Raw genomic sequence first — 18,915 nt, forward strand, 5'->3', positions numbered from 1 at the left:
CGCAGCAGCCACGAGGTGCAGCTGCTATAGACCTTTTTTGCAAGGGCGCCGCCATCCTGAATTGTCGTCACTTCCAGTATGGGCGAAAACATTGTTTTGCCGTCGCCGCGCCAATAGAATACATTTAGGATAAAAGCATAACCGTCACACGTTCTCATTTTGCCTCTCCTTTATTTTAGAGCGCAGCTCTTAGGGGCCCGTTTCCGGCTTGAGCGGCGTCGGCGTCGCCGTCGCCGTCGGCGTAACCGCGCGGTGCATTATGGGAAAATTTCCCCGCTAAATCTAGCGGGAAAAATTCCCCGCTAAATGTAGCGGAAAAATTTCCCCGCTAAATCTAGCGGAAAAATTTCTCCGCTAAATCTAGCGGGAAAATCTAGCGGGAAAAATTCCCCGCTAAATCTAGCGGAAACATTTCCCCGCGAAACCTAGCGTAAAATATTCCCCGCTAGATTTAGCGGAAAAATTTCCCCGCTAAATCTAGCGGAAAAATTTTCCCACCTAAATTTAGCGGAAAAAATTCCCCGCTAAATCTAGCGGAAAAATTTTCCCGCTAAATCTAGCGGAAAAATTTCTCCTCTAAATCTAGCGGGAAAAATGCCCCGATAAATCTAGCGGAAAAATTAACCCGTTAAATCTAGCGGAAAAGTTTTCCCGCTAAATCTAGCAGAAAAGTTTTCCCGCTAAATCTAGCGGAAAACTAAATCTAGCGGAAAACTTTCCCCGCTAAATCTAGCGGAAAACTTTCCCCGCTAGATTTAGCGGAAGAAATTCCCCGCTAAGTCTAGCGGAAAAAATTCCCCGCTAAGTCTAGCGGAAAAATTTCCCCGCTAAATCTAGCGGAAAAAATTCCCCGCTAAATCTAGCGGAAAAATTTTTCTGGGGGTCACGTGACCCCCCAAGGTCACATGACCTTCCCCCCCGCCCCGCCTCGAGAACAGGTAACCCTCAGTACCCTTCCCCCCTCCTCCTCAAGAGCTGCGCTCCAATTCGGTGTTACAGTGAGTTGTAAACGGCTTTCATTTTTAGAGCGCAGCTCTTAGGGGCCCGTTTCCGGCTTGAGCGGTGTCGGCGTCGCCGTCGCCGTCGGCGTAACCGCGCGGTGCATCATGGGAAATGTCCCATAATGCACCGCGCGAGCCCCCCACCGGGGTCACGTGACCTCGTGGGGGGCACGTGACCCCCCGAAGTCACGTGATTCCCCTGAGGTCACGTGACCCCCTCCTCGAGGTCAAGTGACCCAACACCTCCTAGAAGACAAGGCCGTAGTGCTCTTCTCGTGACGTCGCAAAGGAAGGCCATCGAGGGCGCGCGTCGAAGCGAATGCAACGCGCGTAGATCGACCGTCGTAACGCGTTTTTAGTCACATACGCGTGTCATATTAGCTAAAATGAAAGCTGCAGATAGCAACGGGTCTAGAAAACATTTTATTACACGAGCAAAATATTACACCGCTAAATAATCGGTACGAAATGGCACGAGGTACGCGTACAAGACGTCTATCGAAAAATGTGATTGTTTTAAGTCGAAAACCTTGAGTCATGCAATTATTGTTGTAGGAATGCATATTTTATACAGAAATACTTTGACAAAATGGCGAGACACGCAGTGATTTTGAAACAGCAAAACAGACCAGTTAAAAATCAGGTAGACATAGTCAACGCGGACAAGGCAAGACAAGCGTTTCTCACGATCATGTAAGCGACGTTATCGCGTGCAGTCACTGAATTCTTGCATCATACCCCGGCCACATGGCAAAATTAATGTGATTTCGATCGAATGACATTATAGGGTCGACAAATCCGCTTGCGGCGCTCGTATAATCACTCAAGACCGCGAGCTGATTAAATCCTATATCAAACTTACTACTCAGTCTACTAATTTACTTCTGCCTATGGGCTCGAGCTGCCAGAGAACAAAACATAACTTATTTTGTATATAATAATACTATCACCTTAATACAGTTAAGATTCTAGTATAAACGCGGAAAAGGCAATAAAATAACTTTAGTATAAATAAACACAGAACCACAAACAACTCACTTTCAATAATCACACAAACTTGATTTTCATCTTCCAGTGAAAACTAGATTAGCGCGCATATTTACAAATGTCGACGCAACTGCATACGAATAATGACAAGGAACAAAATTGCAATTTATCATGCGATTAAAAAAAAAAACGATTGCAGCATCTTACTTGCGTCCTACATGAACAAGAAAGCCCGTAAATAAGTTGTTTCTCACCTGTCGATCGTATCCATACGCCCCACAATATCCGTGACGAACACATTTGAACACGAACTCCAAGAAGCCTCTCTTTGTCGAGAGAGAGGTCTATCGATTAGTCGACCAGAGCCTTCGTTGGCTAGTTGTCACACGTCACTCAAACCGTAGCAGGACTTGTTTCACGAATGCACGTAAATGCCGTAGTATCAAGCGAACACAAAAAAAAAAAAAAAAAAAAAAAAAACTACCCGAGACTACGGTGATGACAGAAATACGACGGGAAACAAGTCTCGAAAGTACCACACACGAGAGCAGCGGCGACGAAAGGCTTAACGTTGTCGACCCATCTCTTGCTGGTGTGCGCTCCCTGCGACAACGACTGGATTTCTTTTCGGTTTGCTTCCCTTCTGAGATGTCTCAACGTTCCTTTTCAGACAGTCAGCAGCTCACACACAACGTAAATTTACCAGAATCGGAGCCATGTGGCATCAGCAGCATCGCAGCCGGTTCAGCCGGTCCTTTCGAAAAATGTGGGGTGCTGCGGAACTGCACGTAGTCCCGCGGTTACGGGAATACTCATAAATATAATTTTGGTACTCTCAACCTTGGTAGCGCGTTATATAATACGTTTATATTATATATATAATACATTGTACAAGACTGCGCCTTTAAAACGTATATTAATGTCGGATAAACGCGCATGAACGAACACCACCGCGCCGCTTGTCGAGGGACATTGTTTTCACGTCGATAGCGTATTCTCACGTAGTTGCGCCATGGACTTCCTTCCTCCGCCATTGTGACGTAACCTCTCAGAGCGCTCTGGCCTTCTTCTCTAGGAGGTGTTGAGTGACCCCACGAGGTCACGTGACCCCCGCCGATGTCGCGTGACCCCCGATGACGTCATCGTCACTGATGCCGTCACCGGCATCCACATCGTCATCGTCATCATCACTGATGACGTCACCGGCATCCACATCGTCATCGTCATCATCACTGATGACGTCACCGGCATCCGCATCGTCATCATCACTGATGACGTTACCGACATCCGCATCGTCATCGTCATCATCACTGATGACGTCATCAGTGACGTCACTGACGTCGTCACCGGCATCCGCATCGTCATCGTCATCATCACTGATGACGTCATCAGTAACGTCACTAATGACGTCATCGGTACCCGCATCGTCATCGTCACTGATGACGTCATCAGTGACGTCAGTGATGACATCATCGGCATTGGGGGTCACGTGACCCCCCCTGGTTAGTTTACCCCCCCCCCCCCCAGTGCCCTTCCCTCCTCCTCCTCAAGAGCTGCGCTCTAATTCGGCGTTACAGGGAGTTGTAAGCGGCTTTCACTTTTTTTTACTATTTACAGGCTGAAACGTTTGAATAATTTTTCGACGCCCATACCGGATCTGCCTATTAGGTGGCTGGGGACGAGAGTACACGGAAAGGGCCCATACTCTGTTTCACCTTGTGTTGTACCGCAGGAAAGACCACAAGCGAAAGCTTCTTGCTCAAGGGCACGTCTTGGCGGCACATGCTCTCGTGTACCAAGGGCAGCTGCCAACGCTATGAGCTCGCGCTTCTAGCTTTCGCTGCGGTACAGCATAAGGTGGAACGGAGTATAGACGCTTTACACACGCGCCAAGTTACAGCCGCCATTGCTGACCTTCTCTTGTCTTACCGAGATGCCGAGCAACTGAAACGGTAGTTGCCGATCCTCTACAAAGGCCGATGCTTTAGAAAATGATTCAGTTGAATATAATGTGGCAATAACCTGGCCTGCTATGGTAATGATGAAGTGCAATAAACGAAATAAGAGGAAACAAAAACTGAAGGTCAGTTATGGCGGCGCCCATGCACAGCTGCTGCAAAGCGTCTATACCAGTAGACAAATTCGGATCGATTCTTCTGTCACGCAGCACGCCCACTCGAACCCAAGAAGAAGCGGCGAGCCAGTCTAGGAACAACTATCAAGTTTACACACTCCACGCGTGAATTCCTCATGAAGGGCGCCGCGAACGTGGGCATATGGCATCTGGAAACTCAAAGTAGCGCTAAACGTCTATGATGCAAGAACTCTCCAGGTGTCTAACACAATTGCCCTTTGATCCCTTTGTTTCCTTTCTCCGGGGATTATTATCGCTATTCTCCTCCAACTCGCTCGCACCTTTGCATTAATTACATTAGCATCATAACCTTAGAATGCATGCCATTCACCCTTCTCGGTGTTAGACAGGTGGAAGCTGTGAAAGTCTATTTGACCTACTGTCGTCTTACTCCTTGTTAGCTCAGTTGGTAGAGCGCTCCACTTGAAAAGGGAGAGGTCCCTGGTTCAATACCAGGACCAGGCACATTTTTCTAGTCACGCACCAGTCATCTATGTTGTGTTTGGAGATTTGTGTTTTTCCTTTGTCCCCTTTGTTGCCCTTTTCCAGGGATTATTATTGCTATTCTTGTCCAGCTCGCTTGCACCTTTGCATTAATTGCATTATCATCTTGCCTAGCGATTTGCCACACATTACAGGGCGAATTGCTCTGCAATGTGCAAATTGCAAGGCAAATTGCTCTCAAATTGTGTTCCTACGTGAAATGTTCTTGGTTTAGCGCAAGTAACCTCAAGGCATTTTTTTTTGGAGCTTTCCACTTTCCACCTTATTGACTTTCCCCGTCGCGTCGGTCTCTGTGCACAGAGAATGGAGAGTGACGGCTTGCGGGCGATCACGAATCAATTTTCGCGCTAAATTTAGCGGGTAAACTGAACTGACGTGTAGGTCTCGTGACGTCAACTTTCCGGCTAAATCTAGCGGGGAAACTGAATTTGTGACTGGGTCACGAGACACGAAGTCGTGTGACGTCATTTTTCCCGCTGAAGTTAGTGGGGAAACCGGATTGGCATTGAGGTCAGGTGACGTCCATTTTCCCGCTAAAGTTAACGGGTAAACCGAATTTATCTGTAAGTCACGTGACTTCAAGTTTCCCGGCTAAATCTAGCGGGGAAACGAAATTTGTGTAAAAATCGCGCGACTCAAGGTCGCAAGACATTCTCCCGGCTCAATTTGGCGGGAAAACTGAATTGGCGTAGAGGTCACTTGACGTCAATTTTTTTCCCGATAAATCTAGCGGGAAAACAAACGCCCTCTAAATTAGCCGGTGAGTAACGCACGGAGACCACGAGGGTCGTGACGGGACACCCTTTTGAAGCTACCTGATGGTCTACATTGGACAGTAGCATTGGCTGCGTTGAAACTTAAGGTTGGTTTTCACACATTTGCGACGGCTTAGGACGTTGTGCCTTAAAACTTCTTAAAATCTTTTACGTCGAGAGAACACCCTGCCGACATCTATTGGTGCTGCCGCGGAATACTTGCAGTTTTCATATTGGTACATTTGGGTACTTTTTTTGCTTGAAAGTTTTTTGGCAATGTTATAAACGACCATGTCTCATAGATAGTACACACATTTAATGTCGCAAATACTGCAAAAAAACAACAAAAAAAACCTTTGCTTTAGTTAAATGTAGTTTTAGGGTCACCTCATAGATGGCGCCAGCATGACAGTGTTTTCTCTCGTCGTTAGAGATCACAAGAACTCGGTCCCAAGTGAACGCACTTCAATGTGTGCGAACGGGCGTTTGATGTGGTGTTGTTTTGACCGTGGCTGTCCGAAGGGAATACATTTCGCATCTTCCGTGTTTCGCTGCTTCCGCCATCATCAGCTGCGGGCGCAGCTTCAACCTGTCGCTTTTGAAGCACGGTTTTCGGCAATTCGGAGGAAGGTCCGATGGCGACGAAACAGCGTGCGGGTTAGGCCGCTTATTGCGCTATTGTTGTCGGAAAATGAGGAATGGGCAGACCTTTTGGCACGACCGGTCATAAATCTTACGAGGTTCCTTTCTGAGCTGAACTTCACTAAGAGGATTCGACTTCACCACAGACGTAGCGAGGCTGAACTAATGATATGGGCGGTTTATGCAAAAATGCTCCAGCTGCGGCAAAAAAAAAAAAAAGTCAAAAGTTTCTTTGTTAGGAGACATTTGTTCTTTGCAGTTGGACGCGCTGGATACAAATGGTTGCGGTTTGACAGAAGGGAAACTGAGAACTTATGACTGTAGCCTTGCACGTGACATGATCGCATTATGCAGGTGATATCTTCCACTCGTTCTCGCCGTGAAAAACAAATTCGGGGGTGAGAACTGTAGGCTGAGAAGCTTTCAGCCTTTCTAGGGTGCCTCAATGTCCTTCTGTTTAGGGTGATGCCACCTTTTGTAGTACCAGATGCCGACAGCACGCGCTCACGGGAAAAATACAAAGAAATCGACGAAAACAAAATGTAACCATAGGACAGTCAGCGCCACAAGCGCGTGCAGGGACACGCTCTTTCACGCGCTTCTCAACAAAAAATAAAAATAAACGTGTGTGACAAAATGGCGAGATGCCACCACCCTAAGCAAAGCGCGCATGAAGGTACCCTAAGCCTTTCCACTCTGGTGAATAAGGAAGACCAGCGAAGGTGTACTATGGTGGGAATGAAGTAATGACCGGCCGCAACTCGGGAAGCCAGAGCGGAAAGGCCGAAAAGGTTGCCGCCGTCGCCCATAGATGGTGGTAGCTGTCCGGAGTGTCGCGTCGACATTTATTTGCTGACGGACACGATCCTGGGGAAACTAACCAGGTTGCCGCCATCAATAAGCGACGGCGACAACCAGACAACCAGCAAGCCGGTTGTCCGATTGCCGCCGTCGCCCTTAGATGGTGGTAGCTGTCCGGAGTGTCGTGTCGGCATTTGTTTACTGGCGGACGCGATCCTGGGGAGCTAGCCCTTAACAGCTCCGCTGTAAAAGGTGCGCGCTCGCCAGCAAAGCCACCACGATAGTTTCTGATGTGACGTCAGTTCAAGTCACGCGGATGCAGAACAAGCCAGGATGCCTCAAGCGCTATTCGCCAAAGCTTCGATGAAGTCGTGTATCCGCCATCTATTGTAATGACGCCATCCGCGTGTTAAGAGTAACAAAAGGGCAACGTGCGCTGCGAAGCACTACCGAAGGCGCATTTTGGGGGGGTTCTGATATTTGTAGTGGGGCAGTTCGGCGGCAGTATTTGCTCCCGAGCGGGAAATATTCCTTCCTTGTTTATTATATATATATATATAAAAAAAAAGATGTTTACAAATGTGTAATGCGATATTGGACCGCAGCCGTAAAGGTACTTGATTTTGCAATATACCGAGTTAAACAATTTGAGAAAGTAATACATACATATGTACAAACAGGAACGTAGCCAGGGGGGAGGCCCATGGGGCCCGGGACCCCTCGAAATCTTCCATTTTGCTGGGACCTCCTCCTCCTCCTCCTCCTCCTCCCCCCCCCCCCCCCCCCCCCCCCCCCGAAACAAAATCCTGGCTACGTGCCTGTGTACAAATATAGATCACTCTTCTCACATACTGGTTATGCACCCTCCTTTTCCGTGTCCTCTTCCTCCTTCGTACCCTCCACTCCTCCACCTCCGTACCCTCCCTCCTTTTCCTTCATAACCTTCCCTCCTCCGACAGCTTCCACGCTAAATTTAGCTGGAAAATTGACGGCACGTGGCCACAACACCCATTCAATTTCCCCCTCTAAATTTACCCGGGAAAATGACATCACATGACTTCGTGTCACGTCACCTATGAACAAATTTAGCTTCTTCGGTAGATTTAGCGGAAATATTCACGTCACGTGACCTCAACACCCAATTCAAATCTTCGTTAAATTTGGTGGGGAAACTGAATTGGTGTGTAGGTCTGTGGCATCCCATAATGCAACACTGCGAATTCAGTTTGCCCGCTAAGTTTAGCGGTAAAACTGTCGTCACATAAACTCAACATCAGTTCAGTTTCCCCACTAAATTTAGCAGAGAAACTGTGACGCCCCATAATGCAACGCGACCGGTTACGCTGACGGAGACACGAATGCCGACACCGCTCAACGCGGAAACAAACGTCTAAAAACTGCGTTCCAGAAAAAAAAAAAAAGGAGCTCTTATGAGAGTTTGTTCAGAGAAAGGAGCATATTGTTTTGAAAGGCGCCAAGTGCTATGTACGCCGTTTCACGGCACGTCAGAGGGCATACAAGTGTTACAAAGACACGCACACACCGACTGAAAGCACAAACGTCCACAGCGCGTTCACCGCTCTTGATTGGCACAGCGGACGGACACTTGTAGAAAGAAAGAGATCGAACGTCATGACGTTGCGCTTTTAGCTCATCTTGGTTAGCCCCACTGGCAGGTATAGCGCCTGCTAAGCCGACTCTCAGTAAAACCAGGTACACAACACCAAAGGCGCGGCTCCGATTTCACGCACCTGTGCATGGTGGCGCTGTCGTCGCGCACGGCGCATGCGCAGAAGCCTCACTTCATGGGAATCTGTTTTCTGCGCACGCGCAATACCCACACATGGTGCTGGCAAAAGCGGACTCGTTTGTTGGCAGCGTGTTCGTCCCCTAAGGGCTTCTATGGCAACAGCCGTTATTGGCAAGATTTCGCAACGGATGTGTCGTGACGTGATGTCATTGTGTCACGTCACATGACGTTACAATGTCACGTGATGCGACGTCATGTGGTTACATCACACGCTGATGTCACACCGTACCGACGCCACGTTCCACGAGACGTGAGGTCCCACAACGCTTAGCGGATAAATATTCCTGATATAAGAACGAAAAGAAATATGACCGTCGATTTTCTAAAATGAGGGTGAAAGCGGAAAGATGCTCTGTGCTGTGTGATTGTGTGCATGAAAGCGTCCAGCCCGTCGGCTGTCGGCGCAGTTCGGTTTCAGGACGCTGCAGGGAAGCGGACATTTCGTTTTTTCAGACAATACAAGGACGCGCGTGTCCCATTCCATCGTCCGGCTTTAATTCCTCGAGGTCGAGTCTCCGAGATATGGACCCTTGCCATTTTTAGGCCGTCGGCGACTCTCGAAAGCGGATACCTAGCGCAGCGAGATTGAGAACGATCCGCCGCGATTGTCGCACAGCTGTGGACTGCGGAGACTAAACCGTCGCTCCCGTTGGAGAGTAGAAATGTGCCGTCCTGCCCGCTGGACGGATGGATGCAGAGACATTAAACTAAGCTATATACGCCTAGAGTTTCGGCACTCGATTTCCCCGGTGTTCTTGCGGGCGCTGCCATTGTAGTGCCGTGCAGAGCGGCAGCAACTGGTGGTCGCTATTCGATTTGAAGACGCGACTTTCTAAGCTTTAGTCGCGGCGTCAGCCAGCCCAAACCAGTCACGTAGCTGTGTTTAAAGATTTGTGTTTGTCATTCGTCCGTCTTGTTCCCTTTCTCCAGGGATTAATTTCGTCATTCTTGTCCAGCTTGCTTGCACCTTTGCATTGCATTGCATTAGAATCACTGTTTTGACGTTTCCGGAAAGACGGCATACCGTTTCCTGTGATTTCAGATAATGCATCGGAGAACTGGCAACAATTATTTCAAAGACTAAGGCGACTGAAATGGCGTTCCTTGCTGCGTTCATTTTACCTCCAACTCTTCCACCGGTCACATTCGGTGCACATCGCAGTATTCAATTTACGAGTGCTGCCTATCGGCAGCACTCCTATTCAAAACGTGCAAAAGAAAGATAAAGTATTTTTTGTCTTTGTTTATCGATAAAAGGAATTATTGATACCCGACCTTTTAATCTCTTCCGAAATGTAGCGCTAGTGGTCAGGAGCAGTGTGTCAAAGCTTCAGCGCTCGCCTTCATTCGATTAAAAAGTCTAAGCGATTTTTCGAAATCTTAGATGGGAAAGCGGCAGTTTATGAGTCCCCCTTGAATACACGGTATATAACGTGGCTTCGGCTACAGGGGGGATTCTGCCCGCACTATTTTCGAGCTGAAATGTTTTTTCGGAAATTGCTACAAACGTTTGTACCTAATCACGGCAAGCTGTGAAACATTGCCATCTGGTCCGGACCACTAAAGGATGGGAAGAAGCTAAGCGTTCCCCGCAATGTGCAGTTTATTTTTAAGGGGAAAAAGTTGTTTTTAAAGACATTTTGTAGATATATTTGGAGCGCAGCGACGCCTCCGTGCGTAATGTCATTTCGTAGAAAGCGCAGCTCCGCTGTGTCTCTGCGGGCAGCGCAAGCAGCTCCTAAGGCTAAACGCTGGTGCTCAAAGACTTCGATTTGTTTCCGCCTGCAGCTAGTAAGTGAGTTCATGGATCTTTGAATGCCAGAGTCGTCGATAGCAAATACGAGTGTCCATCGACAATTCTTACAGAGCCACAGTTGATTTTTTGTGACTTCAGATGGATTGTACGTGACGCCATCACACCATACTGATGGTCACTTCTGATTGTTCTTACCGAAAAAAAAAACGAATCCGTGGTGAAAAACGTATGCTGCGAAAGGTGTGCACACACAGCAGCAAGGTCATCACAATGGCAGCTGATGAAACGTCAATGCAAATCATGTGTGGACATGTACACGTCACCCCGAAAAAAGTAACAAAGTTCCGTTACTCGCTCGAAAAGTAACTAAATACGTTGCTCGTTACTGATTCTCAGAAGGAACGCGTTGCTTTACCTCAAAAGTTATGAGTTGCTTTTCTCGTTAATTTGGCGACCAAATGCACAACCGCTTTTGTTTCATGGTTTATTGTTTTCTTTTCAGTAGTCGTTGCACTTCAGCAGTAGCTGCCTCTCAAAGTTTTTATCCGTTATGTTTCTCTGCGTCAATACATCTCCGGCTAAGCTGGAGAGTCGTTCTGCTGACGCGCTCGGACGAACGGCAGAGTTGTGCTTAAAGGGATACTGAACCGAAGTTTTGAGCTCACAAAACAAGGCTGGACGGATAGGCGGGACGCTGGTAAACCCAAAAACATCATTCGCACCGGGATATCTCTAACGGATAGTCGTATTTTTGGAGAAGTGAGCGATTCAACTCGGCCGACGAGGCCGACGAGACAAATTACGTCACGATTCTCATTCCCTCTCCTCCTCGCTACGTCCCGTCAAGCCGGTGAACCGAAGCGAGGAAGAGAGAAGCGACTTTGCTTCCCTCATTCTCAAATTCTCCAGGAGGACAATGACGTCATAAACCTCGCTTAATCGTGCTCTTTTTTTTCAAAAGTACGGCCATTTATTCGAGATATCGATGTATGAGTGATGTTTTGGAGTTCGTAGCGTCCCGTTCAACGCTTCTGCGGCCTTATTTTGCGAAATCCAAACTTCGGTTCAGTATCCCTGGAATTTGGGATTCCTCTCCCTCTTATCTTCTTTCTGCTTCTAAAGTTTGAAGTTGACAATGGGTCCTGTGCCTTCTCGCGTTGGCAACCTTCGGGTTTAGGTTCCGTCTGTCCACGATTCTAGAAGGTTCGACCTACGAGCCTCATTGCGTTCGCTGGGTGAAGGACATTCCCAGCTGTAGAGTTCGACCGACGTGTTGAGCGATAAACGTTGCTATACTTTCATACTGTTTAGTTGTGTTTCGGGTTTCCCGTGCCCATCTGCCCTTGTCTCAATAGGCGCATACTCGGGTTGAAATTAAAACGAGGCTGTTCAAATGCTTTTGTACACCGTACTCCTGAAGAGTAAAGAAATACCGTTACTTGTCACTTGGCCTTAAAAGTAACCACGCACGTTACCCGTTACCGAAAAAAGTAACTAGGTAGAAGTAACTCGTTACAAGTTACACGTTACGTACATATCTGGTCATGTGTAATCGGCGTTAGCTTTTATGGTGATACGTTGGTCAAGGCTAGCCCAGTCCCCATATTGCTGCAGCCCCGACATGCTGCGCGAGCTGGTGGCTTCGTCTTGCAGCTCATTCGCGCGCGTTCGCGCAAGAAGCTTCACGGCGCTGCGGAGACCTTGACAACGTAGCACAAACAATTTGACTCCGAGCACAAAAAAGCTGGTGAAGGCCAGTAACGTTTTTTTGTATTCTTTTCACGTTCCATCAAAAAAGAAAAAAAAGAAAGTAGCTCCCAGCGCCAAACCGTCTGTTACACAGGGGTGACGCTTTTGGAAGCAGTGATGGTGACACTTGCGCTAAATGATTGCAACTAAAGTTTAATTCAAGAGATAAACGAAGTTGTTTCTATACTGAAATATTAAAGAGTTCACTAACCAAGAAAAACAAAATTTAACAGTTTCCTTTGCTTCCAAGGTCCCAAAATGTACGAAATGCAGTATTTAAGGAGCGACCGTTTAGATTTGTCGTGACGCCATTAGAAATGTTTCGGGCAGTGAATGAAAACGTAATGTTCCACACAGATGACACGCGACGTCAATTTTTCGGCTTATTTTAACGGGGAGACTGAACGGTGAGCGTGTCTCGTGACGTTAGGTCACGCGTCTACGATTTCCTCACCAAATGTAGCGGGAAAACTGGACTTGTCACATGACGTCAACTTTCCCGCTACATTCAGGAAGAACACTGAATCCGTCTGTCGGTCTCGTGACGTCCATTTCTCCGCTAAATTTAGCGGGAAATGTACGGACAAACGGACCGACGGAAAAAATGTTGGGAAGGGGGTTGAAACAGAATTTCATGCGTTAATAAATCTTTTTTCAGCCTCTTGCACAAGACTGCATCAGCGGTCAATAGATTGACCTTTCCGGAAACATGTGGCCTTCTCACCGCCTGCTTGACGCATTGTTACGTTCAGATGTGCGGTGCTTGAGACTATCCAGCAATCGAAGACTGAGTCCACGTTGGTGTAACATTTTGTGATTTTAAAACGCAGAGAAGGCAGAAAAAAAAAGAAGAAATACGGAGCATGTGATGACATGGCAGGTGTCAGAAAAAGTCCTCTCGTCACCTTGGTTGCCAGGCGGCGTCCCCAGATGACTTTTCGACATGCGGCTAATGCTAGCCTGTCGCGTGCCGAGTTTCCGATGCGTCTTCATAGGAGACATGCTTGATTTTTAAAGTCGTTTTGTGAGTGGGACACTTCATGTAGAAACTGACCCTAGTTTCGTGACCTCAACGGTGGCAGTAACAGTTTTTTTTAAGGCGTTGAATCGGGGAGACCTTTGGCGCGTTGTTCAAGCTAGCGTCCGTCAAGGTCAGAGAAACTGGGGAATTGTGGGGCTCTTCCTCGATGTACTCTCGCGACGACTCGAATGCTTCGTACATCCTCAAAACGGCACGATTTATTCTCTCTTATCTGTTGGAGCCATGGTGTAAAATATTAACACGCGCAGTATTCCTTGACTAAACATTGGTGTTATAAAATCCTGGGGCACATGGACATTTGTTACAATGAAGTAGATTTTTCGTTCACCGAAAGGAAAAACGGGCACCCAAACGAGACACTTTTTTTTAAGTTGTTTTGTTTGAACGGCGGAGGCGCTGTCGGCTGAGGCTACTCGGGCCCGGGGCAAGAGGACTTTATCTGGTCGATAGCGTTGCTGCGTTCGCTGTGCAGTGTGTCGTTGCCCGTAAACATCTTACACCGCGGCGCCTACTAATAAGAGATCATGAATCGGGCTGTTTTCAGTGTCTACGAAGCATTCGAGTTCGCATTAGCGTACATCGGAACACTGCCCCGCAATTCCCCGGGCCTCAAGCTCAGCTGGGATTTTCCGGAAAGATCTACTGGGTCAGTGGCTCAGACTTGATCTGTAGAAAAGACTCCGAAAAGGACTAGAATGAGACGAGTTAAACGGAACGAGGTGCAACAGTGTAAACAAAAGTTATCTAGAGTAGTCACTAGTAACTTTTGTTCGATATAATCGTTCTGCACTGCTACGTACGGTTCATTTGCACAATCCGCACTTTAATTTAGTCGAAATTTCAAATGCCTCGTGTTATTCACTTGAAGTGTTTGCCCTTCTATCGTGCTAAAACATTGGTGTTTTGAAATGCTTGGGGACATGGACATCTGTTACAATAAACAAGATTTTTCAGTCTCGGGCGACAAGAAAATGGTATCATTTAATTGTGAATTAGTAGTTTTCCGCTACCAATAATTCATTTCACCATTCATTTTGTTTTTGCTGCGATCTGTTCGGGAGCGAGATTCCTAGCGTATTAAAGTTGTCATGAGTGTGCCTTTATCTTTAACGTTATCTCGAATCAGATAGAAGACGTATTCAAGTTTTCTGAAGCATTCGCTTTTTTCATCCCACTGTTGCGACTGGTTTTGTTTTGCTGTGATTATTGATTTATCGCTGTATTAGGCGTCAACTCTTTAGTGCCACGAGGAAAAGGCTACCGTAGATTTCGCAATGCTTTAATGCTGTGGAAGCTACTTGCGCGAGCGCGTGCAAAAGAAACACAAGACAAAAAGCTCCGATCTTTCGCAGCAGTGAGAGGCTACAGCACTGTGGAAGCTACGCTAGTGTTAACATCATAACAAAAATAGATCACGCCAAGTATACATTTTTTTTCCCGCGACAGTCATGACCCAGCATCCTGACCACACGAAATTGTTTTATCTGCATCGCCGTGCAGCGCGGCGCTCCTGGAACATTTAAATTTGTGTAATGGCAGCTTTTATCATTGAATTTTTTTGCGAGTATCATACCTGCTACAGACTTGTCAAGGCGAGCATCATCGGTCAAGAAATAAATACAATACGTAAATGGCCACTAATTGGGCCGCTCTGTACAAACAGAGTTGCAACTTATCATTCCTTGTTATTTTATCCTCGCTAACACACGAAAAAGACCTTAATAGCAATTTTTTTTTTTGCTTGGAACTTTAATGGGGTGAAGCTACAATACGGAACTGTCAAGTTTAAATGCCGTTTTGAAAATAACTAATTACTTCAGTACGTTCGCTGGGATGGCCGCTGCAATCAGGTTCAATGTATGTACGCTAAAATGAGGGGGATTATGCAAGCGCGGAATAAACATCGAAGGAGCGATGTTTGGCTGTCTGAGCTCAAGCTCACGGATTTTCAGCCTGTAAATTTGAGGTGAGTTTCTTTCTTCTTGTTTCCTTGCTGTTATACATAACGAACTCCTCCCCAGTTACAGAAAGTAAATAAAACGTAAATATAATAAACTATAATAAATAGAAAATAGAAATAATTAAATAAAACCTGGAATTCATACTCATTTCAATGGGCCTTGCGGTGTTCGGGCCCTCCCAACACACATAACTAACATATGACTAAACAAGCTAAAATGTGATATACGTATAATAATTAGTAATCTGAGCTCCATAATACTTTTTTCCCTAATAAAGACGTTTTCAGGAAAAAGCAGGAATCATCTTTTTCGTCATCTTCCAGGATAAACAATGGGCATAGACCAAAGCGGACAAAAAATCAATATTTAAAGCAATAGACTTCAAAACGGCGTCAATATAAATCATTTACAATACATGCCCGAATGAGCTTCTAGGTCGATTCCTGATCCTGTCGCTTTCATGCCCCCAGTTTTTCTTTAAAATTAGCTTTAACACCAAATTTATCTTTTGGTCATTGGACCCTTATTTATTTTTGATTGGTTTAAACCTGTTATGCCATTAAGCGCTGCAGGTTCCGAGAAAGTTTTTTTTAAACATTTTTATCTGCTCTTAATTAGAAATTTTAGTTGTCTAAGGGTCCTAATGAAGTGAAAATGAAGTCTCAATGTACAGTCGGCAGCAAAAGTTAGCGGGCACGGGAGCGCCGGCCAAAATGACTGGTTGCGCCCTCTGACGGCGCGCGGCCGCTCTCAAAACTTGCTCTTCGAGAATGAGCTTCCCGTCGTCCTTGCAGTCTTGTTTCTGTTACTCGGTTCCGTCCGATGTGCACGAGATAAGCGGGACCGGTGCAAGTTGCCGCTTTGTCAGCCGTCGTGCCACGCGTCTGCCTCAGCCGCCATCATGGCTGACGAAGCTCGCATGCTAATGATAAGATGTCGCGGCACCTTGCTCCAGTCCCTGTTATCTTGTGGGAGTCCGACAGGGGCGAACAATAAAAACATGACTGTGAACACCCAAGGACGCGCATGCGCAAAGCGCGAGTCTTGAGAGGGGCAATGCGCCGTCAGGGGGCGCAACCATGTCATTTCGACTGGTGCTCCCGTGCCCCGCAAACTTTTAATGCAGACTATGTATAAAAAAATAATAAAATTAATAAGAGTGGTTTTACGTAAGGTATCGTCGCACGCTTATTTTTTGTTTTTATTTGTCGAAGTTCTCGGTGAGATTACGAAATGGGAGACTATAAAAATGAAAGAAAATTTAGTAGTGGCTACCACACCTCAAGCGTCTGAGGTTACGGCTTATAGAAGCAGGCAGTCAATTTGCCTAGGCAGGCAAAAAATGGACACTCACGCAGCGCTACGAGAGTGTCTCCTTTTTTTTGTGTGTGGGCCTGTGCGAATTGCATGTTTGCTTTTGTGCGCTGTAACATTGAGGATATGAACAAGCAACTCGGCTAAATTGCAGTCTCACCCCAGTTCGGGAAGGCCTTCGGCAGTTTTTATTGTTAGGTGACGGCATAAGTTATTTCCCTCGACATTTAGAAACACGTGCATACCGAGATCTTGAAGCAGCTTCAACACTGAAACTAGCCTCCGTCAATCAACTCTATTCATGCTGTCAAAAGTTAGGGGAAAAAAAAAGAATTTGTAAAGTGGCCCGAACAAAACGATGGCGATTTGGCATAACGAAGCTTCATATTGACTAGCGTCACTAGGCAATTGCATCGATACGAAAGTGTTACGGACTGTTTGAACGCCTGCTTTGATGGGACTATTGCCTGAGCCGGAAAACATTAAAAACAAAAACATCCACAAGAGCAAAAAGCATGGCGACATCACAACTGCTTCATCTCTTCGCTACAAGAGTGACACTCTATTCAAACAACTGATCCTTTCGGCATACCAAGTCCCACGAACGCGGATGAACTTGGCGGTCATGACAACCTGTTTCCCCGAAAACAAATCCAACATCGTTTACGGTTTTTTGATGAAAAGAAAAACAAAACAAAACAAAAAGAAAACAACAAAAAACACCGACTCAGAACATTTGATTCTACGAGACAAATGCGGAATCCCTATTATCCCGGCAGGTTCTCGCTCTATGTTGCGCCTGATCCCCATCGAGACGCTCGTTCCAATTGAAGTTCCAAGTCGCTGTCCGTTCGGTGATCCCCTCTTATTTGAGGCAAGCCAACCGGAACGACTTTTCCCTCGGGAATAAAAGAAACTCGGGGAATCAGCAGTACGGAACGCGGAGTACGGTTCCACTTAGCGTAAATAATAAATAAGGGAGCTCAAACTTACCCCTTTGTAGTTATAGCGGCATCCAGAATCCGACGGAGGGTTTTAGCGAGCACCGGCTCGAAAGATCGATGATTTCTGGTGTTGTTTCTTTCGTTTTCAACTCCGGAGTTTTAAGACAGGAACATCGTCCGAGCACACGGGATCCGTCTTGGGAGAGCGCGAATACTTTTTTTTGTTTGTTTGCGTTTCCCTCGTGGGCGTTTGATTTGCGGGACGAGACGGCACGACCACGCTTCGTAGAGCCGCGTTTCAAAGTGAGCACCGACTGCCCGCGGGATGTGCGAGCGAAGATCTGCCCGCGCGCCGCACTGCCATCTGGGGACGCGTCGAGGAAGCTGCGGGAGGTTTTTTGATGGTTGGCATCGTGCCGCTGAAGGGGGCGCGTCCGCTTTCGGTTTTCGGGATTATCTTTTTGGACTCGCCACCGCTCATCATATCAGAGACGCTGTGTTCGCTGGAAACATCATGGTGACAAAATTGTCCGCAGACAGGTTTCAAACAAGTTCGAAGTATTTTTTCTTGATACGTACACCCGGCGGCGATATGAAGGCCCTTAGCAAAAAGAAGCTGTACTTGAAACGAAGTTGAAATATATTGAATATGAATATTCATTTTGTATTCATTCTGAAATTTTTGTCCGCATTCGAAATACACGCGTAAGGTATTCAAAATGTATCATAAATATTATTCAGAAAAGATTTTAGATATACCAAAATTATAATTCCCTCTAATCAAATTGCCATTTGTGTATTAAAAACTGGATACACATTTTGTTTTATTTTCGATTTTGTTAGTAAGTGATGTCCCCTGGTATTTGAAAAGGCACTACTAAATACCATCATATAACTACACATTCGGAACGAATACAAACACAAACACCCTGCAGCACTGAACACCCGAATCACAGTGCCGTTGACCGCTCTATAGCCTTATATACCATACATATTGAAGGTAATCATTTGGCCGGTGACCACCTCTGCACTTATTAAGGTTCCAAGTATTCGACCTTCTCCTCGGGAGTCTGTCAAAGGGGAAACAGTGTTTTGAAGTTCGTGGACAATATCTCTTACTAAAAAAACATTGGTACAACTAATAATAATTCGGCGCAGTCGCAAAACAATATCCATAAAAAACGGCTCCTAGAAGAAATGTTATTGCTTCTCTGCATAGCACCATTCAGGACGAAGCGAGTCGAGGCAGTTTCTTTACTTTAAAATAGTTATTTTGCTTTTCTATACTAGTTGACTCTATATTATGGTCATTAACGTCCCTATATTAAAGTCACTACTCACATCACATACAACGGTGAGTATACACATTCAGTGGACTAACATTGTGCTAACACAACCACGTCAAACATAACTGCTCAACGCACTGCTGAAGCTTTCCAGCATCAGCAAGTGTTTTGGTTGTAGTTCCCGAACCCCGTTTGTCATTGGTGTGCAAGAAACTCATCAAACTGGGCT

The 18,915-nt window shown here is 46.3% G+C and overlaps 2 protein-coding genes across 2 annotated transcripts in view; one reads left to right on the forward strand and one right to left on the reverse strand.

Annotated features, from left to right (window-relative positions):
* The window catches only part of LOC8035421, a 117,215-nt gene extending 99,472 nt beyond the window's left edge, over window positions 1-17,743 (reverse strand). The window contains exon 1 of the mRNA XM_002411290.5: window positions 17,450-17,743. The gene's annotated coding sequence lies outside the window, so the exon portion shown is untranslated. The remainder of the gene's footprint in view (window positions 1-17,449) is intronic.
* Window positions 190-3,433, forward strand: LOC121833010 (putative protein TPRXL; the record flags this gene model as incomplete). The annotated part of the gene is made up of 2 exons (XM_042286046.1): window positions 190-234; window positions 3,134-3,433. Coding segments are annotated over 2 exons (345 nt in total), but the record flags the coding sequence as incomplete, so codon positions are not given.
* Window positions 17,744-18,915: the final 1,172 nt, after the last annotated feature.

This window comes from Ixodes scapularis, unplaced genomic scaffold, assembly GCF_016920785.2.
Source record: "Ixodes scapularis isolate PalLabHiFi unplaced genomic scaffold, ASM1692078v2 PGA_scaffold6__148_contigs__length_123643588, whole genome shotgun sequence".
In the NCBI taxonomy this organism is placed as follows: Eukaryota; Metazoa; Arthropoda; class Arachnida; order Ixodida; family Ixodidae; genus Ixodes; species Ixodes scapularis.